Source organism: Cyanistes caeruleus, chromosome 19 (genome assembly GCF_971803275.1).
Source record: "Cyanistes caeruleus chromosome 19, bCyaCae1.hap1.1, whole genome shotgun sequence".
NCBI classification, from domain to species: domain Eukaryota; kingdom Metazoa; phylum Chordata; class Aves; order Passeriformes; family Paridae; genus Cyanistes; species Cyanistes caeruleus.
This window is the reverse complement of record NC_141719.1, coordinates 10,581,820-10,599,544: the sequence shown is the minus strand read 5'-3', so window position 1 is coordinate 10,599,544 and position 17,725 is coordinate 10,581,820. Positions and strand designations below refer to the sequence as shown.

The window sequence follows — 17,725 nt, the reverse complement described above, 5'->3', positions numbered from 1 at the left end:
GCGCCCACCCCACCCCGCGACCCCTCCGGGCAGCCCCCGGCTCCGGGGAGGCTCCGGGGCTGCTCCCGGCGTGGCTGGGCCGTGTGTGCCTCACCTGGCCGGACAAAGGCCCCGCTGTTCGGCGGCCCCGGCGGCACAAAGCGCTCGCTGTTGGAGCGGGGCCGCCCCGCGCTGCGGCCGGCGCTGGCGGGGCCGGTGGGATCCTGCGCTTCCGGAGGGGCCGGCCACGGCAGCCGAGCCTCTCCGCTGTCCCTGCCACGCCTCAGTGCGGCACAAAGCTTTGCACCTTGGGGTTTTTTTGTCGGGTGGCTTTGCTGCCGTGTCCCCGGGAAGGTGGCGGTGACTTTGGGGGGTCACCGCGGTGCCCGGGAGGAGGGCGTGCTGTGGTGACAAGCGGCCCTGGTGACAGCGAGTGCCTGGTGCTGCTGGGCAATGTCCCCAGGTAAACACAGAGAGAGGTAAACACAGGTGACAGGCAAACACGGGTGACGCAGCACAGCCCGGGGGACACGGCCACGTCCCGCTGCAAACACCCGGCTGCCGCGTCCCCAGAGCCGGTGCTTGTGCCAGCTGAAGGGACATCCAGGACACGGCAGTGCCACACCGTGCCGTGTGTCCCCTGTGCCCACCGGCAGCCCCAGCGCCGCCATCCCGGCTCCGGCTCAAGGAGACCGGGTCACCCGCAGCCCCCACCGAGCCATTCCAGGCCTGAATAATTCATGGCACTGCTGGCCGCAGGCTTCCTGCCCGGAGGAGGAGGAATGGCTGCGGAGGGGAAGGCAATCCGAGCGGGAAAACCACCGCGACCTTGGCACGTCCTCCGTGCTGTGCCACCTCCTGCCCGGCAGCCCATCTGCCCACGGGATCCCGGCCCAGCCGGGGGGGCTGGGGGTGCCAAGGAGCCTGCCCGGAGCCCCCCCGTGCTCCCCGTCACTCCCCTAAACGGGACCCCCGTCACAGCCACCTGTGACAGCATCATAGGAAAAACCGCCTTTATTGGGGTGACCTGAAAAAAAGGAAAAGGAAATTTGACCGAGAAAGCCGCAGGGAGGGCGAGGGGCCCAGCTCCCTCCCCACTCCCTGCAGGGGGGGAAGGCACCGAGAAGGCGGCCAGAGCTGTGGGGGGCTGCTCCCCAGCCCCAGCAAGGCACCGATCCCCTGCACCCCCAGCAGACCCCCCTTCCCCAGCAATGGGGAAACAGAGGCAGAGCTGGGGACAGCTTCGTGTCCCCCTGTGCCCTGCGGCGGGGCCAGCTCAGCTCGGGGTCCCCAGGGCTGGGGGGGGTCAGTGCGGGGCCGGGGCTGGGGGTGCCCTGGGTGGGGTCCCACGGCCCGGGGAAGGTGGGGTGTCTGCGCATCACGAGGGCAGTGAGGCGACAGCTGGGGGTGTCCCCACGGGAGCCAGTCCTCGGGGCAGGGATGTGGGGGTCCATGGGCGTTGGCTCTGGGGCCGCTTCCAGGCATCCCACGGGCAGGAGGCAGCTCTGGCTGCCAGCCGGGGTGGGATTCACACGTCGGGCTGGGATGGGGCTTGGCGAGCCCCGGGGAGCGGGACGGAGGAGCCGCGGCCGCGCCGGCGCTGGGGGAGCTGCGGGAGCTGTGTCACAGGGGCTTCACCACCGGCTCCTGCCGTACGGGGACTGCACCTGTGGGCAGAGCGGGGTGGCACCGCGGTGGCACCAGGACACGGACGTGTACCCTGAGCCACCGGCGAGAGCTCTGGCTGCCAGGCAGAGCCGTCACCACGGCAGGGCCGGACTTTGCCCCTGCTGCAGCCACCGTTCACCCACCTGGCAGCTCCGGGTGTCCCTGGGGATGCTGGAATGCCGGGACTGCGCCGCGAAGGCGTCCTCGGCTCGGAGCGTGGAGCTGGCGCTGCCGGGCATGGGGCTGGTGGAGGCGCGGGGCAGGATCACGTCATAAGGACCTTCGCTCTGAGGGACAGACACGGGGGTGGAAGGTTTGGAAGGTGCTCACCCCGTTACAGCGGCACAGGGGGCGCAGGAGCCCCCCACCCACACCCTGTCCCCCGTGCCCGTCGCTCCTGGCAGGATGTGGCCGCCCCTGGTGTCACACTCACCGTCCCCTTGTGCATCAGAGCCATCTCGGTGGGCTGGTAGACGCTGGTCAGCAGCTGCCCGTTGTAGCCACTGTATGGGGACACCGGCTTCTTGGCTGCTGGGACACGGGGACAGTCACCACGGAGCCACTGCCACCCCGCTGGGGCTCCCTGAACCTCGTTAGCAGGTTTAACGAGCTGACTCAGCAGCTCCGTGCCTTTCCCGCGGGACACTCCTGTCCCCAGGGATGGCATCGCTGCTGCCTGCCCGTGGCTTGTTATTGTAGGGCCTCTCGGGTGCGGGTGCTGCTCAGGGGGACCCTCCCTCTCCCACGGGGCGCAGACACCGCCCACGATACCCGCTGGGACCGTCACCAGCCCGTGTTATTGCAGGGTCTCGTGGGCCTGGGGCGGAGGGGCAGGAGCCGCGGGCACCCCACGCCGGGGAGGGAGCTCCCTGCGGCTGCCGGGCTCAGCCCAAACTGGTACACCCAGCCCGGCCAGTTCTCGGGAGCCACAACAGCAGCAGGCGCCAGGGCAGGTCACTGCCAGACGTCTCATCACCCACCCACCGCTGCCATCCCCGGTGGGGACATCCCCAAGGGTCCCCAAGAGGATGGTGCCCTCTGGCAGCCCCGCCGTGGGGTGAGAGGGTCCCTTTGGCGCCTACCAAAGGACGGCTCATCCATGGAGAAGGCTTTGTTCTCCACGAACATACTCTGCGACTTCTGCTCCTTGAGGATGGTCTCGTAGCCCACCCCACGCGTGGGGTAGCTGTCGTCCTCCAAGGCCTGCTCGGGGCCGCGCCGCGTCACGTGCGTCACCTCGGGGATGACATAGAGGAGGAGGAAGGCGGCGGCGTTGCAGACCAGCGCGATGGCCAGCGTGGGGTCATCCCAGCCGGGCTTGTGGCCGGCACGCCGGTTCCCGTACAGGTACATGATGGTCCACGCCAGCCAGATGGCCACGGAGAGGCCGGTGGTGGCCAGGATGAAGGCGCCGTGCTTGCGCCAGCGGCCGTAGCGGCCGCAGAGGGTCGGCCAGGCCGTGCCGAAGGCGGCCACCAGCAGGGCCATGACGTAGATGAGGGCCATGACAAAGTCGGCGTCCCCCAGCTGGCAGGGGTCCGCGGGGCCGCCCTCGCGCCGCGCCACCGTGATGATGAGCCACTCGGCGTTGATGATGACCTCGACCGAGGCGAGGGACAGGGCCACCGCCAGCGTCACCCAGCCCCGCGGGGCCCGGTTGCGCCGTGCCAGGAAGTTGAGGGCCACGGCGTGCGCCAGCAGACAGGAGAAGCAGATGGCGAAGAGGACGCCGAAGAGGAAGCGGCGGGAGGTGCAGGTGGAGAAATCTGGCCCCACGATGAAGTCGAAGGTCAGGCAGAAGAGCCCGAAGGTGCCCAGGAGGAAGAAGACCTGCGTGGCCACCAGGCTTTTCTTCTGGTGGTCCTGCACGAAGGGCAGGCTGGCCACCAGGACGATGGTGAGCACGAAGGTGGTCACCACGCCGAGGCTGGCCACCGCTTCCACCCCGATGCCCCAGCCCGCCGAGAGGTCACAGAGGTTGTAGTAGAGGGAGGAGAGGTCGTGGCCGCAGCCCGGGGGTGGCGTGGGCTGTGCGGTGGCCGTGGGGAGCAGGGCCAGCAGCACGGCCGTGGTGCCCATCCTGCACCGTGGCATCCAGGGACCCTGCGGGACACAGCGGGGTCAGGGCACAGGCACTGGGGATGGGGATCAGCTCCCACCTCGCAGCATCCCTGCCCGTGCTCCTCACTGGGCATCCCGTGGGGAGCAGCGGGGTCCTGGGCAGCTCCGGATGGCACCAGGCAGCCACGCGTCCCCCATTGGCTCCTTGACTGCAGGCTGGTGGCAGCTGGGGAAGGGCTCAGCCCCTCTGTGCCCCATTTGATCCCTCCCAACATGGGAATTCTCTGGGGCTGTCCTGATCCCTTCCCCCAGTGTCAGGAGCAGCACCGTGCCTGACGCTTTCCGGGAACACCAAAGGTGGGCACAGACCAGATGGCAGAGGTGATACCGGGGGACAGGGCTGTCCCCTTGCCTTGTCCCTGCGTGCCACCACGTTCCTCTTTCCACTTCTCCCGTCCCACTTCCCTCTGGCTTTGGGCACCGGCCCAGTGCAGGTTGCATGTCCAGCCTGCTGGCACGTAGGCAGCCGCAGCCTGGCACGGCACGGCACGGCATGGCACGGCACAGAGTCCCGGTCCCTGTCCCCCCCATTCCTGCCACCCCACGGTGGGCACGGGGAAGAGGAAGCAGTGAGGAAACTGCAGCCTCACTGCTGGTGGAGGAAACCGGGAGGAGACCCCAGCAAGGACATGCCGGGGCCGGGCACCCCCATGCGGGCACCCCCCGGGATGGGGACAGGGACCCCCAGCACCAGGCTGGGACGGAGTCCCTGTGCCCGCGGCTTCCCAGAGCTCCGCCGCCTCCGGTTTCCCACCGCGTCCTCCAGCCCGGTACCCCCGCCCGGTTTCCCCCTCGGTCCCGGCGGCTGCACCCGCGTCCCCAGTTCTGCTCCTCCTGCAACCCCGCCCGGTCCCTCGCATCGCCCGTTGGCTTCCCCCGCTCCCCCGGCCCGGTCCCGCCGCCCTCCCCTCCCTCCGGTTCCCCCCGCCCGCTTCTCCCCTCCCGCACCCCCATCCCGCACCCCCATCCCGCACCCCTATCCCGCACCCCCATCCCGCACCCCTATCCCGTACCCCCATCCCGCACCCCCATCCCGCTCTGTCCCGGTGCTTCCCGCCGCTGCCGCCAGGTCCTGGCCCCGAAACTCCGCCGGAGCCGCCCCCAACCCTCCGGCCGGAGGAGCTGCGGGGGCGGACGGCTCTCGGTCCCGGTCCCTTCCCGTCGGTGCTGCCGGTGCCCCCCAGCCCCGCAGGGCTCGCCGCCCGTCCCCCCCGGCCCGCTCACCGGCCGCAGCCCCCGGTGCCCGGCGCTCCGCTCCCCCCGTGCCGAGCCGAGCCAGCCCCGGTGCCGCCGCTCCGCGCGCCTGCCCGGCCCGGCCCCTCCCCGAGGTGCGGCTCAGCCCCGGGAGCGCGATCGGGGCCGGCCGGGACCTGCCCCGCCGCACCGGGCGGGGGCACCGGGGTCCCGCACCGGCGGAGGAGCTCAGCGGGGCACGGAGGGGGCTGGCGGCGGGGAAGAGCCCGCGCTGGGCGGGAGCGGAACAGGGGGGAACCCACCTGGTCATCGGTGTGATGAGTCAGTGCGGCCTCAGCCATCAGGGTGATGGGTTTGGGGGGGCTCAGCCTGGCTCTGCCGAGCGCTGCTCCCCGGGAAACACTCGGGGGACACGGGACGGGGCCGGGGCGCTGCCCCGGGGCACGGACGGGGCTGACGGGGGAACGGCCTGGGCTGGGGGTGAAGCAGGGGGGAGCCCACCTGGCCATAGATGTGATGAGTTTGGGGGTCTCAGCCTGGGCCTGCTGAGCCCTGCACGTCAGGAAAGACCCTCAGGGGACGGAGCAGCGGGGTCTGCATCACCCACACGGGATCTTCCACCTGCGGTGGGCTCTGGGGTGGGAGCCGGGAGTGGCGCTCCGCAGGCGGCCCCACCGTGTAAGGATACACCGGCCCGGAGGGGCCTCCCGGAGGAATGTCAGCTGATGGATAAAGCCGGAGCCCTTGGCAGGGCAGCAGGACCCAGAAAACCCCAGAAAAACCCCAGAAAAGCCCTTTCTGCAGAGGGCTGGGGACCAGGGCAGCGGGGTTTGGTGGTCCCTGTCTCGACGGGGGTGGCCGCGACTCTGGGGTCGGGATGGGCACTCCACAATCACCCCATTCATCCCTGGGGATGGGGAAAAGCCCTGGGAGATTCGGGGCACCCCGGAGGCCCCGCCAGCCCTGGGAGAGTTTTCCAGGCAGGCGCTGCTATTTCGGGAGGGTGAAGCAAGAGGGTGAAGGATGCAGAGGAAAGTTCAATGCGCCTCCGGCGGGGCCTGGCCCCGTCCAGGCCGGGATGAAAACAACCCGGGGAGAAAGGACAGCAGAGCCTCAGTGGGAGCACCGGCGGCACCCGTGGCACCGGGACCGGCGCCCGGCGGAGCCCCGGGGACAGGACGGTGTGTCCGGGCTCGGAGCTGCGCCACCGCCGCCCTCCCGCCCTCCTCCTAAGGATCATTTGGTTTCGGGATGATGTTTGGGGTCGGATCATCCCTGCTCTCGCACGGGGCAGGGCAGCGCAGGCCAGGGGCTCTGCAGCGGCCCTCGTGCCTCAGTTTCCCCAGGGATTTGGAGCGCAGGCTCCAGGATTGGACAGCCCTCGCTCTCCGGGAAAGGCTCAGCCTTGGGGATAAGCGGTGCCGGGAGCGGAGGCCGCTTGTCCTGCCGCCCCCACAGCGCAGCCCGGCCTCTCCACCGGCTGCTTCCTTCCGCCGGAGGCTTTCCCGGCTGCTGACTCAGCACGAGACCCCCGTGACCCCCCGTGGGGCCACCGGCAGGCGCCCGTCCCGCCGAGGCTGCCCGGTGGCCGCACAGCGTTTGCCTCTCCTGTCCCCCTCCTTGGCGGGTGATTTCCTCATCCCCCTCCCATGGGAACCCCCCCATCCCCTCACGGCGGGCGATTTCAGCCCCCTCCCCACGGAGACCCTCATGTCCCGGCCCCTGCGGGCGTTTTCCGCTCCCCCTTTCCCATCGCGACCCTGCCAGCGTTTCCAGCCCCCATTGCTTGCTCCCGGCGTTTTTATAGGTCCTACAGAAAGACCCCAACAGGCTGTGGGGTCACTGGGGGGGGGGATGCCCACCATGTGCTGCCCTCGGTTTCCTCTCGGGGCGGTGGATCCCTGGTCCTGAGCTCCCGGCACGGGCAGAGCCCGATCCTGGCTCCCGGTGCTCTGGGTGGGCTTGGAACCGCGACCCGGCGGTGGAACTGGGCAGAACTGGTCCTTCCAGCACAGAGGCCACGCTGAGGGGCTGGCATGTCGCTCAGCACCGGGACCTGGACCCCGGCCAGGCTCTATCCGAAAACATCAGCACGCCGGGCGCATTTTTTCCAGGCTTACCTTTCCTCGGGAGCCGCAGGGACGGGCGGCTGGCACGGCTGGCACGGTGGCACGGCTGGCTGAACCCCGTCACAGCGGCGGCTCCCCTCGGCTCCCCTCCAGAGCCGGGGGTCCCTGCTGCCCTCCCAGAGCCTCCCGCCGCTCCGGCCGGGGCTCGGAGCCGTTCCCAGCGGAGCCCCCTCGCTCCGGCGGACGCCGTCAGCACATTTCCACCTCCTTTGCCAAGTAAATACGCACCGGTTGGCACAGGGGGGGCGGTGGCAATCGGGGGGGCCGGTGGCAATCCCGGAGCTCCCGCCGAGGGTTCCCGAGGCAGCCGAGCCCCCCGCCCCGCGGCCCCTCAGCCCCTGCCCGCGGTCGGGTTAATAACTAATCCCTTCCCCGTTCTGCTCTCCTCACGTGCCAGAATTAATGGAGCGAGAACCTCCCAGGTACCCCCCGCGCCACCGGGTCGGGCTTTAACCCTGTCCCCTGGTAGGGATCCGGCCTGGGATGAGGTGACATCCCCGGCGGGGTCTGTCCACGCCGGAGGATGACCCGGCTGCGGGGGCAGGGTGGGTCCGTCAGTGGGTCAGCCCCACACCCTGGGGGCAAAGGCTGCGCCCCGTCCCACCCCAGTGCGGGCACAGCCAGGGCTCGGGGGTGGGCGGGGGGTCTGGTGGGGTTTGGGGGTGTCTCTGTGCCCTGCCAGGAGCCAGCTGAGGCCCTGACCCCCCTCCGGGCACCCCCTGGTCTGTCCTGCCCCGTCTCGGGAATCCGAGAGGAAAGGCTGGACGGTTTTGGGGGATTACGCTAAGGACCTTACAGAGAATTAGGGTGGCGGCAGGGCGGGTTTGGGGGGCTGGGGGATGCCAGCTCCCTGCCCCGGCAGTGCCAGCTCCGCAGTGTCCCGTCCCTGCCCTCTGCTGGCAGCTGGGGACAGGCTGGCACGGCACGGCCGCTCCTCCAGCGTCACACCAGTCTGGCACTGGTGCAACTGGGAGGGCAGCGCTGGGTGCACCCGATGCTGGGGGGCATTGCCCGGGGGGCTGCAGCTTGGCTGCTGCCAGGGGGGTTAATGGGAGGGGGCCAGGAGCTGTGATCTTGCCAGACCCCACTAGTGGGGACAGCAGACCCTGTGGGTGCTCCCTGCAGCACTTCTGGGGGTGGGCAGGGGGCACGGGGGTGGGCAGGGCAGGGGCACCCTGTGCCAAAGACGCTGGTGCAGGGTGCCGCCGTTCCAGCTGCCCGCGGGGAGCCGGACCCAGGCAGAGTTTTGGTCTCAGCACTGCAGTTTATGGAGTGGCACCCTGCGGGCACCACGCCCTTGTCAGGGCTCGCAGGAGCTCACTCGTGCCCCCCACCCCTCACCAGGGGCAGCCCCTGGGCTCCCCAGGACCCTCGGTGCCACTGAGCGGGGGCATGTCCTGGGTGAGTTCCTGGGTGAGTTCCCTGGGTGATTTCCAGTTTTGCTCAGCATGGGCAGGGCTGAGCTGCCCATCCTGGGGTGCTGCTGCCAGGCAGGCACCACGATATCCCCAAAGCAGTGTCTGGGCACAACCACCTCCTCCTGCCGCCACCACCAGCAGCGTTAACCCCGGCTCCGTGGAGGGTGGGGTCTCCCTGGCTCCCGGTGCCATGCGTGGGGCTGGGTGGGCACCGGGCCCGGCTCAGAGCGCGGTGCTGCCCAGCAGCTTCAGCGGTTTCAGGGCCGGGGGAGGGAAGTGACCGCTGCCACGGCGGGTGTCCTGCCGGGGCTGTCCCCGCAGCACCTCGCCCACCGTGCGGCGGAAGGTCTGGCTGACGAAGCAGTAGAGAAAGAAGTTGAGGGAGGTGTTGAGCATGGCCACCATGTTGGCGATGTCCAAGGCCAGGTGCACGCGCCAGTCCCTCCTCACCGAGGCCACGTAGAGGTGGCACATCATGACCACGGTCCGGGGAGCCCAGAGCACGACGAAGACGGTGGTGACGGCCAGCAGAAGGGCCGTGGTCTTGCCGCCCCCCGCGCGCCTCCGCCGATTCAGCTTGCGGATGATGACGGAGTTGGTGGCCAGGAAGATGCTGCAGGGCAGGAAGTAGATGGTGACGCAGTGCAGCCACTTGAGCGCCGTGTCCAGCGCCGTGGGGGGGTCGGCGTCACGCCACATGTCCAGCCACCAGTAGAAGGGGATGCCGGTGGCCAGGGCCATGGCGAAGACGGCCGCGATGATCTTGCGGGTGCGCCGCGGGTAGGACACGGCGCGGTAGCGCAGAGGGTGGCACAGGGCCACGTAGCGGTCCACGGTCAGCAGGACGGTGACCCAGGTGGACGCGTGGTTGGCCGTGAACTCCAGCACGTTGACGGTGTGGATGAAGGCGCTGGGCACCGCCCGTGCCAGGATGGCTGTCTGCAGGATGAAGCCCACGAAGATGATGAAGATCTGGGTGAGGATGTCGGAGGTGGTCAGGGCCAGCAGGTACCAGTAGGACGATTTCTTGGTCCTGGTGGCCAGGCGGGACAGGGCCACGGCAGTCAGGATGTTCACTGCAGGGAGGGAGCGATGGGTGGAGGTGAGAGCTGGGGGCTCACAGCCCCACCCTGCAGCTCCCGGGGCTGCCCCGGCTCCAGCTCAGGGGAGCTATAAATATCCCGGTGCTGTGGGGATTTGCTGGGCTGATTAATCTCTTCCGTGTGCCAGCCCAAGCAATGCAAATACCATCTGTCCCCGTGGCGGTGGCACCTGCCCTGGGGCCGGGCGGCACAGCCGGGCACTGGGGCAGGTCTGAGGCTGGGAGGGAGCAGGCAAAGTCCCTCCATCCTGAGGGCTTTTCTTTCCAGCCCCTCAGCCACCTCAGCCCCCTCACCTGGCAGCCCCAGCCCCAGCAGGACGCTGTAATACACGATGGGGATGATGCCGACCAGGCAGGGTGACCTCTCCAGCTCCGGCTCGGGCTCTGGCCGTGCCCATGGCACCGCCGTGCTGTTGGGCACGGGGACCGTCATCTTCCACCAGGGGTCGGCTGTGAGGAGAGACAGGGAGCGTCAGGGGGACGAGGGTCCTGGTGGCACCTGGGCGTGAGGTCAGCCACGACATGCCACGGGGGGCTTGGGGACAGGGACCATCACCTGGGCATCCCCACTTTGGCTGGACCCCAGCTCCCATGTCCTGCAGCATCCATGGACAGTGGGCAGCTCCAAAACGTGCCACCGCAGGCAGACCTGGGGCTGCTGCACCCACGGGAGACAGTGCACCCCAAACCCCCTGTGCCATGTCCCAGCAGAGCCCCCGCTGCCAGAGCTGCTCCTGCTTCATCCCTCAGCCCCGCTTCTGTAGAAAACCGGATTAAAACACCATGTTCTTGGGCAGCTGCCAGCAGAGGGAGGCTCTGGCCCCCAGCCCGGGCTGGGTGCCACCAGACGGCTCCCAGTGGTGGCAGAGAGGACCCAGAGGTGCCGAAGGGAGGTCCCAGTGATGTCAAATGCGGGGTGGCCATCTCCAGGCCGCCAAGTGGGTCCTTTCCCAGTTCCTCAGGCTGAGGCAGCAGAGCTGGAGGAGCCAGGGAGCGGCCCTGCCCCACGGCCCTGCCCGCATCCCCACCCGTATCCGGATCCTTATCCGGATCCGCATCCTATCCCTGCCCCGATCCCTGCCCTGATCCCTGCCCCATCCCTGCCCTATTCCTGCCCTGATCCCTGCCCCATCCCTGCCCTATTCCTGCCCTGATCCCTGTTCCATCCCTGCCCCATCCCTGCCCTATTCCTGCCCTATTCCTGCCCTGATCCCTGTCCCATCCCTGTCCCATCCCTGTCCTATCCCTGTTCCATCCCTGTCCCATCCCTGTCCCATCCCTCTGCCCACTCCCCACGCCCGGATCGTGCCCACGCTGCCCTCGCTCATTCATAAACCATGAATGCTCCACCCCCTTCCCGATCTTTGCGCTCCTATTGGCTCAGGGCTGCCAGCCCTAGCCAATCGGAGCGGGGTTCCCCGGGAGGAGTGCGGCCGGAGCAGAGCGCTGCGTTCTGATTGGTTGGAATCCCCCCAAATTTACATCCCTGGGGGGACCTCCAGCCCCGGCGCCGGGTGGGAAATGAGGGGAGGTCCTGGGACCGGGGCTGTGGGGTCCGGGGGGGTCCGGGGGCTGTGGGGTCCAGGGGGGTCCGGGGGCTGTGGGGTCCAGGGGAGTCCGGGGGCTGTGGGGTGCGGGAGGTCCTGGGACCGGGGCTGTGGGGTCCAGGGGGGTCCGGGGGCTGTGGGGTCCAGGGGGGTCCGGGGGCTGTGGGGTCCAGGGGAGTCCGGGGGCTGTGGGGTGCGGGAGGTCCTGGGACCGGGGCTGTGGGGTCCAGGGGAGTCCGGGGGCTGTGGGGTGCGGGAGGTCCTGGGACCGGGGCTGTGGGGTCCAGGGGGGTCCGGGGGCTGTGGGGTCCAGGGGGGTCCGGGGGCTGTGGGGTCCGGGGGGTCCGGGGGCTGTGGGGTGCGGGAGGTCCTGGGACCGGGGGTTGTGGGGTGCCCTGCACCTGGGGCCGGCAGGTGCGGGGTGCTATTTGGGGTGGGGGCGTCTTGGGATCGGGGGGTGAGGGATGCAAAGGCGGGTCCTGAGCTCAGGGAGGGGGCACGGGGCACCACGCTGCTCCCAGTCTGACCCTGGCCCCGGGGGCACCCCAAATTCCCCTTGTCCCAGACACCGCAGACACTCGATGGCTTCGGGACCGCGGCTGGAGGGGAGGTCAGGTCCCTCTCCCGTTCCGGGACCCCCAGTGATGGATCTGCTCCCCCAGAACTGCTCGAGGTGTGTGTGGGATGCCGGGGGTCCCACCTCCCAGACCCTAGAACTCCCGGCCGGGACCCCAGCAAGATCCTGAGCACAAGATCTTGATCCTGATTTCCCCTGAGCACAGCTCGACGGAAAAGAAGAGGGGGATGGGGAGTAGAGGGGTGCCAATTAACTGCAAATTAGCTCCGGTTCATCAGCAGGAGGTCCCGTCCATCCACGTCCCCCGCGGAGCTGGGGCATCGATCGGCTGCAGCCGCTGCGCGATCGCCTTAACCCTTTCCCAGCCCGATCCCCTTTGAGCTGCTGGGGCGGGGGGGTCGGGTTCGCTCTGGGCTCCCCTTTGCTCCCCCCGCCCGGGCTCCCGCTCCCCAGGACAGGGACTCTCACCTGGGTGGCCCCAGTGCCACCTTCCCTGGCTTGGTGTTTCCCACGGACATACCGTGTGAGAGTCCGTGTCCCCACCGGTGTCCCTGTCCCCGCCGGTGCCCGTGTCCCTGCCCGTGTCCGTGCCCGTGTCCCGGTCCCCGCCGGCACCCGCAGCATGGCGCAGCCTCCGGGGCGCGGGGCACGGGGCGGGGGGAGAGCGCCGTGGGCAGAGCCACGGGCAGAGCCACGGGCTGGGCTGGCCGGGCACGGGGACGTCACCGACCCTCTGCTCCCGGTGAAGGGATCACCTGGGGAGCTCCGAGTGACCGTGACAGAGCGTGTCCCCGCCCCAGAGCAGCAGGGATGGTGGTCCGGGGGCAAGTGAGAGGCTGGGACCGCGGCCACCTCTGGGGACCCAGCGGAGCGGGTGTGGGCAGGGTGTGACGTGTGGCTGTGCACACGAGTGTGATTCCGTGTGGGCTCTGCCCTGGCTGCTCCTGCCCGCTGCCAGGACACCGTGCCGTGCCTCAGTTTCCCCAGGCGCACAAGGAGGGGGCTGGTGTCCCCTGCCGGTCCCTGGGTCCGGCTCCATCTCCCCAGTGCCTCCCCAGCCCGCGGGGGCGATGCCCTGGCACTGCTGCCTGGCACAGGTCGCTATGGTGAGCCAGCCCCGCAATCTCCGGGCCAGCACAGCTGCTCCCTCACCTCACGGCCAGCTGGGGGCTGTCACCCCTGGTGACCTCTGGAACCAGCCCCCTGCTCCCCCGTGTCCCCCCACGGTCGCCTTACCGCCGTGAGCAGCCGATGCCCCCGCGGGGGACACGGGGGTCCCCGGGCCGTGGCTGCCGCCCGGGCTGGCACGGAGCCGGCGGCGCGCCGGGCACACGCTCCCACAAGCTGTTGTTTATCAGGCGGGTGGTGAAATGAGGCGTCGGAGGACGCGCTGAGCCGTGAACCGGCTGTGCTGCGGCGGCGGCCCCGTTCCCCGGGCCCCCACGGTGCAAGGACACCCGCCCGGGCGGGCGCTCTGCCGACACCGCGATTTTGGGGGTCCCCTGCCCACTCGGCACACAGGGTTTGAGCATCGCCCACCTGCCCGTCCCCGCAAGGGAGCCCCAGCAGCGTGCCATGGGGGTGACCGGGGTCTTGTCCTCAGTCTCCGCGCCCATGGGTCAGGGACAGATGGTGATCCCACACCCTCGGCAGCTGCAGCGACATCTGCCCACGCTCAACATCTGGAACCCGTGTCTGAGCCCGTGTTCGAACTGCTGTGCAGGGGGACGGGGCTCCTCGGCAGTGGGGAAGGGGCTGCTGTGTCCCTGCGAGCCGTGCTGCCTCCTCTGTGGGGTGTGTCCCCCCGCCCGAGCTCCTGGGTCCCCACCCCACGGTGCCACCGGGGCCGCAGCCAAAGCGGGGTTGGCACCACTTGGCTGACACCCCGCTGCCCCTTCCCTGCTCACCCAGCGCCACCCCAGCCTGCGCCTGCGGCCCCGGGGCTTTGGGGGAGCTCGGGTGAAGCCCCCCGAGAGGTGTCGGGGGCCGGGGAGGCGGCGCAGGGCGCACTGGCGGCCTCTTGGCTGCAAAGGCTGGGAAAAGGGCAGGCAGTTCCTGCCGGCAGCGCGGATGCCATGGTGATGGGCTGCTGCCGGCATGAATACCCATGAGCCGGGGGGAGCGGGAGGCCACCGAGCTGTGCCCTGAATGCAAAGACCCCGGCACAAAGGGCCGCGGCCACGCGTGGGGGGCTCCGGCGCGGCGGTGCCAGCAGCAGGTGCCACACGGCGACGGCCCGGGGTGCGGGGCTGGGGCTGGGGGTCAGGGTGGGATGCAGGGAGGCTGGAAGCGGTTCCCGTGGCAACGGCCGGTCCCAGTTTCCACCAATCGATGCGGCGGCGCGGGCCCGCGGGCCGGGAGGGCGCGTGGCCTACATAAGCCCCGGGCGAGCAGCGTGTGCCGCACCCGGCAGATGCGCCTGCGACGCCATGGCCAGGCTGACGGGCACCCGGCCCGTGGCCACCCGCCGCTGGGGCTGTGCCGCCGCCTTCCTCCTCCTCCTCTTCACCGTGCAAGCCGGTAAGGGTGGCCGCGGCGGGGGGAGGCGCGGAGGGTCCCCGAGCCGTGGGTAGCGCTGCCCTCGCCGGGTGCCGGGGTGCGGCTCGGCGGCTGATGGAGAGCTGAGCGCGTCTCGCCGGCTGCCGTCGGGGTGCCGGGAAGGGATGGAAGCGGCTCCTGGATGTGCTGCACTCTCGGAGCCGGGTTGTGCTCGCTGGTGCCCCGGGGAAGGGCTCGGTGCCGAGGGCAGACAAGTCCAGCACCGCGGGGTACAGGGAGCCTGCTCCCCTTCCCCATCCCCGCTCAGCCGGATTTAAGCCGGCGCTGGGAAGGGTAATCCGTCAGCAAGATGGGATTTGAGAGGCAAGATGGGTTTGAGACAGACGGGGCCAAATTCCTCCTGGGGAAAGGATGCTCTGAGGAGCGTTGGGAGTGGTGTCAGGAGGGAGAAGAGGAGAGGAAGGAAGGGTCCCAGTGCCCACAGGAGCATGGAGACCCCTGTTCCACATTCCCAGATCCCTCTCCAGTCCCTGTTGGGATCCCAACACGGACCCGCGGTGACACGAGTGTCCCTGCTCGGGAGCCCATTCCTGGGTGCGGGGCAGAGCGTGCCTGGCTCCGCACACCCTCGGGCTCTCTGTCCCCCCGTGTATCCATCCGGGATGGAGGGATCAGGGCAATGCCCGGGGCTCGCTCTGCCCACAGCGGGGACGGGATCGGGACAGGCAGACCGGGCTGAGAGCCAGTGCTGCCGGCACCCGGCCATTTCCCAGCACACCCCAGCCTGGGACATGGTGGTCTCAGCCCTTCTGCTGCAGAAAGGCAGTTTTTTGGCTCTCAGGGACACAAATGTCCCCACGTCCTTTGTTCCCCCACACCCCCTTGGCACCAGCAGCCCTTTGGCAGTGGGGGAGCGGAGGCGGGAGGTGCACAGCCCCTCTGTAACCCCACCCCACCTCAGTGCCTGGCACTGGGGTGCAGCTCTGGACCGTCCCATCTCCCTGCAGCCCAAAAAGCCGACTTTAGCGGGGACTCCACGGCGGCCACCATCAACCACTCGCTGACGCTGCTGCAGCGGCTGCAGGAGCTGCTGCAGAACGGCAACGGCAGCGACTCGGTGCTGCGGGTCCGCTCGGCCTCCTCCGACGAGCCCAAGGTGTTTCACACGCACCAGCTGCTGCTGAGCCTCCAGAGCGAGGTTTTCGAGAGCCTCCTGCGCAACCAGAGCGTCGTGACCCTGTACGAGCCGCCCGAGACCGCCGCGCTCTTCGAGAAGTTCATCAGGTGCGTGGGGACCCCGCGGGATGGGGAGGTCGGGAGGATGCAGCTCCCCTGGGAGCCACGGGGAACTCCACGGGATGGGGATGCCCAGAGGGATGCAGCCAGGGAAGGGAGATGTTCCTTGGGAGCCACAGGGTCCTCGTGGGATGTACATTTTGGAAGGGATGTACATTTTGGGAGGGATGTACATTTTGGGAGGGATGTACATTTTGGGAGGGATGTACATATTTTGGGAGGGATGCAGCCCAGGAGGGAGGATCCCCTGGGGACCATGGGTGTACCTGGAGGGATGCAGCCAAAGAAGGTGGATGCTCCATCAGGGACCTCATGGGATGCAGCCAGGGAAGGAGGATGCTCTCCTAGGGACCATGGAGACCACACGGGATGGGAACACCCAGAGGGAAGCATCCAAGGAGGTGGGATGCTTCCCTGGGAACCCTGTGGGGTGGGAATACTCAGATGAAAGCAGCCCGGGGTAGAGGCTGCTCCCCTGGGAACTGAGCTGCCAGGGATGGGTGTCCCAATGTCACCACCCTGTGCTCTGCACAGGTACCTGTACTGCGGGGGGGTCTCCATCCTGCTGCACCAGGCCATCCCCATGCACCAGCTGGCCAGCAAGTACCGGGTCTGGGGGCTGCAGCGCGGCGTGGCCGAATACATGAGGACCCACCTGGCCAGCGAGTCGAGCCAGGGCCACGTGGTGGGCTGGTACCACTACGCCGTGCGCGTCGGCGACGCGGCGCTGCAGGAGAGCTGCCTCCAGTTCCTGGCCTGGAACCTGTCGGCGGTGCTGGGCAGCGCCGAGTGGGGCTCGGTGAGCGTGGAGCTGCTGCTGCTGCTGCTGGAGCGCTCCGACCTGGTGCTGCACAGCGAGCTGGAGCTCTACACTGCCGTGGAGGGCTGGCTGAGCCGCCGGCAGCCCGAGGCGCCCGTGGCCGAGCGGGTGCTGCGCTCCATCCGCTACCCCATGATCGCGCCCAGCCAGCTGTTCCGGCTGCAGGCGCAGTCGGCGGTGCTGGCGCGGCACCGCGGCGCGGTGCAGGACCTGCTCTTCCAGGCTTTCCAGTTCCACGCTGCCTCCCCGCTCCACTTCGCCAAGTACTTTGACGTCAACTGCAGCATGTTCCTGCCCCGCAACTACCTCGCGCCCAGCTGGGGCTCCCAGTGGGTCATCACCAACCCGGCCCGGGACGACCGCAGCACCAGCTTCCAGACCCAGCTGGGGCCCAGCAGCCACGATGCCGGCAAGAGGGTGACCTGGAACGTGCTGTTCTCGCCGCGCTGGCTGCCCGTCAGCCTGCGCCCCGTGTACTCGGACTCGGTGGCGGGCGCCATCCAGCCCGTGCGCATCGAGGATGGGCGCCCGCGCCTCGTCATCACCCCGGCCATGAGCAGCCCCGACTTCGCCGGTGTCAGCTTCCAGAAGACGGTGCTGGTGGGTGTGCGGCAGCAGGGCCGCGTGCTGGTCAAACACGCCTACAGCTTCCACCAGAGCTCGGACGAGGCGGCCGATTTCCTGGCGCACGCCGACCTGCAGAAACGCACCTCCGAGTACCTCATCGACAACTCCCTGCACCTCCACATCATCATCAAGCCTGTCTACCACTCCCTCATCAAGGTGAAGAAGTAGCGAGGCACAGCTGGGTCCTGCCATGCTGGCCCCAGCACCATGGGGGGAACGCTTGGTCCCGTAGGTAGATGGGGGTCCCCTCACTGGGGGGCTCCAGGGCTGTGCTCTGCACTGCCCACCCCTCCCTGAGTGTTCCCCTGCCACATCCTGTCCCCTTCGCTGTCCCTGGGGATGGAGGATGCTGGGAGCGCCCCAGACCCACGTAGGGGGTGCAGGAGGTGAAACGTGCAGCCCATGGGCACATCAGAGCCCCCAGTGGGTGCGGGAACAGGGACAGAGACAGCCCATCCTTCCTGTGAGGCAGCCCCGGGGTCCCTCTGCGTGGGCAGCCGGGTCCAGCTCAGGAGCTGCCCAATCTGGGGGTGAGGAGCCCATCAGCCTCCCCCAGTGGAGGAGGGGTGGGGGGCAGCTGCCCCATCCCTGTCCAGGTACCCCCACCCCTTTCCTAATAAAGCAGAAAACGAGCGTGGGACGTGTGGGGCATCTTTGGGGTGACAGCTCAGCTCCTTCTGGTGGAACTCCTGGGAAGGAAAACACCCATCCAGGCATGGATGCATTTCCCTGTGGGGATGTGGGTCCC

The 17,725-nt window shown here is 69.1% G+C and overlaps 3 protein-coding genes across 9 annotated transcripts; 1 reads left to right on the top strand and 2 right to left on the bottom strand.

Annotated features, from left to right (window-relative positions):
* Positions 1 to 978: 978 nt before the first annotated feature.
* On the bottom strand, positions 979 to 7,428 carry GPRC5C (G protein-coupled receptor class C group 5 member C). Of its 7 annotated transcripts, none has more exons than XM_086857671.1 (5): positions 7,320 to 7,410; positions 2,730 to 3,750; positions 2,081 to 2,175; positions 1,791 to 1,934; positions 979 to 1,646 (listed from the first exon to the last, which is right to left on the bottom strand). In XM_086857671.1, exons 2-5 carry the CDS (start codon positions 3,739 to 3,741, stop codon positions 1,614 to 1,616), a joined length of 1,284 nt encoding a protein of 427 aa, XP_086713797.1. In that variant the 5' UTR covers positions 3,742 to 3,750; positions 7,320 to 7,410; the 3' UTR covers positions 979 to 1,613. The 7 variants fall into 7 exon arrangements, with proteins under 7 accessions (XP_086713797.1, XP_086713794.1, XP_086713799.1 ...); XM_086857668.1 differs by lacking the exon at positions 7,320 to 7,410 and adding an exon at positions 6,825 to 6,905; XM_086857673.1 differs by lacking the exon at positions 7,320 to 7,410 and adding an exon at positions 4,993 to 5,069 and having other exon boundaries at positions 2,081 to 2,178.
* A 1,246-nt stretch (positions 7,429 to 8,674) lies between these two features.
* On the bottom strand, positions 8,675 to 12,329 carry GPR142 (G protein-coupled receptor 142). Its single transcript, XM_086857674.1, has 3 exons — positions 12,256 to 12,329; positions 9,906 to 10,061; positions 8,675 to 9,585 (listed from the first exon to the last, which is right to left on the bottom strand). The coding sequence occupies exons 2-3, from the start codon at positions 10,042 to 10,044 to the stop codon at positions 8,732 to 8,734; spliced, it is 993 nt and encodes a 330-aa protein (XP_086713800.1). The 5' UTR covers positions 10,045 to 10,061; positions 12,256 to 12,329; the 3' UTR covers positions 8,675 to 8,731.
* Positions 12,330 to 13,998: 1,669 nt separating this feature from the next.
* On the top strand, positions 13,999 to 17,610 carry BTBD17 (BTB domain containing 17). Its single transcript, XM_086857665.1, has 3 exons — positions 13,999 to 14,255; positions 15,242 to 15,518; positions 16,065 to 17,610. Exons 1-3 carry the CDS (start codon positions 14,165 to 14,167, stop codon positions 17,143 to 17,145), a joined length of 1,449 nt encoding a protein of 482 aa, XP_086713791.1. The 5' UTR covers positions 13,999 to 14,164; the 3' UTR covers positions 17,146 to 17,610.
* The last annotated feature ends 115 nt before the right edge of the window (positions 17,611 to 17,725 follow it).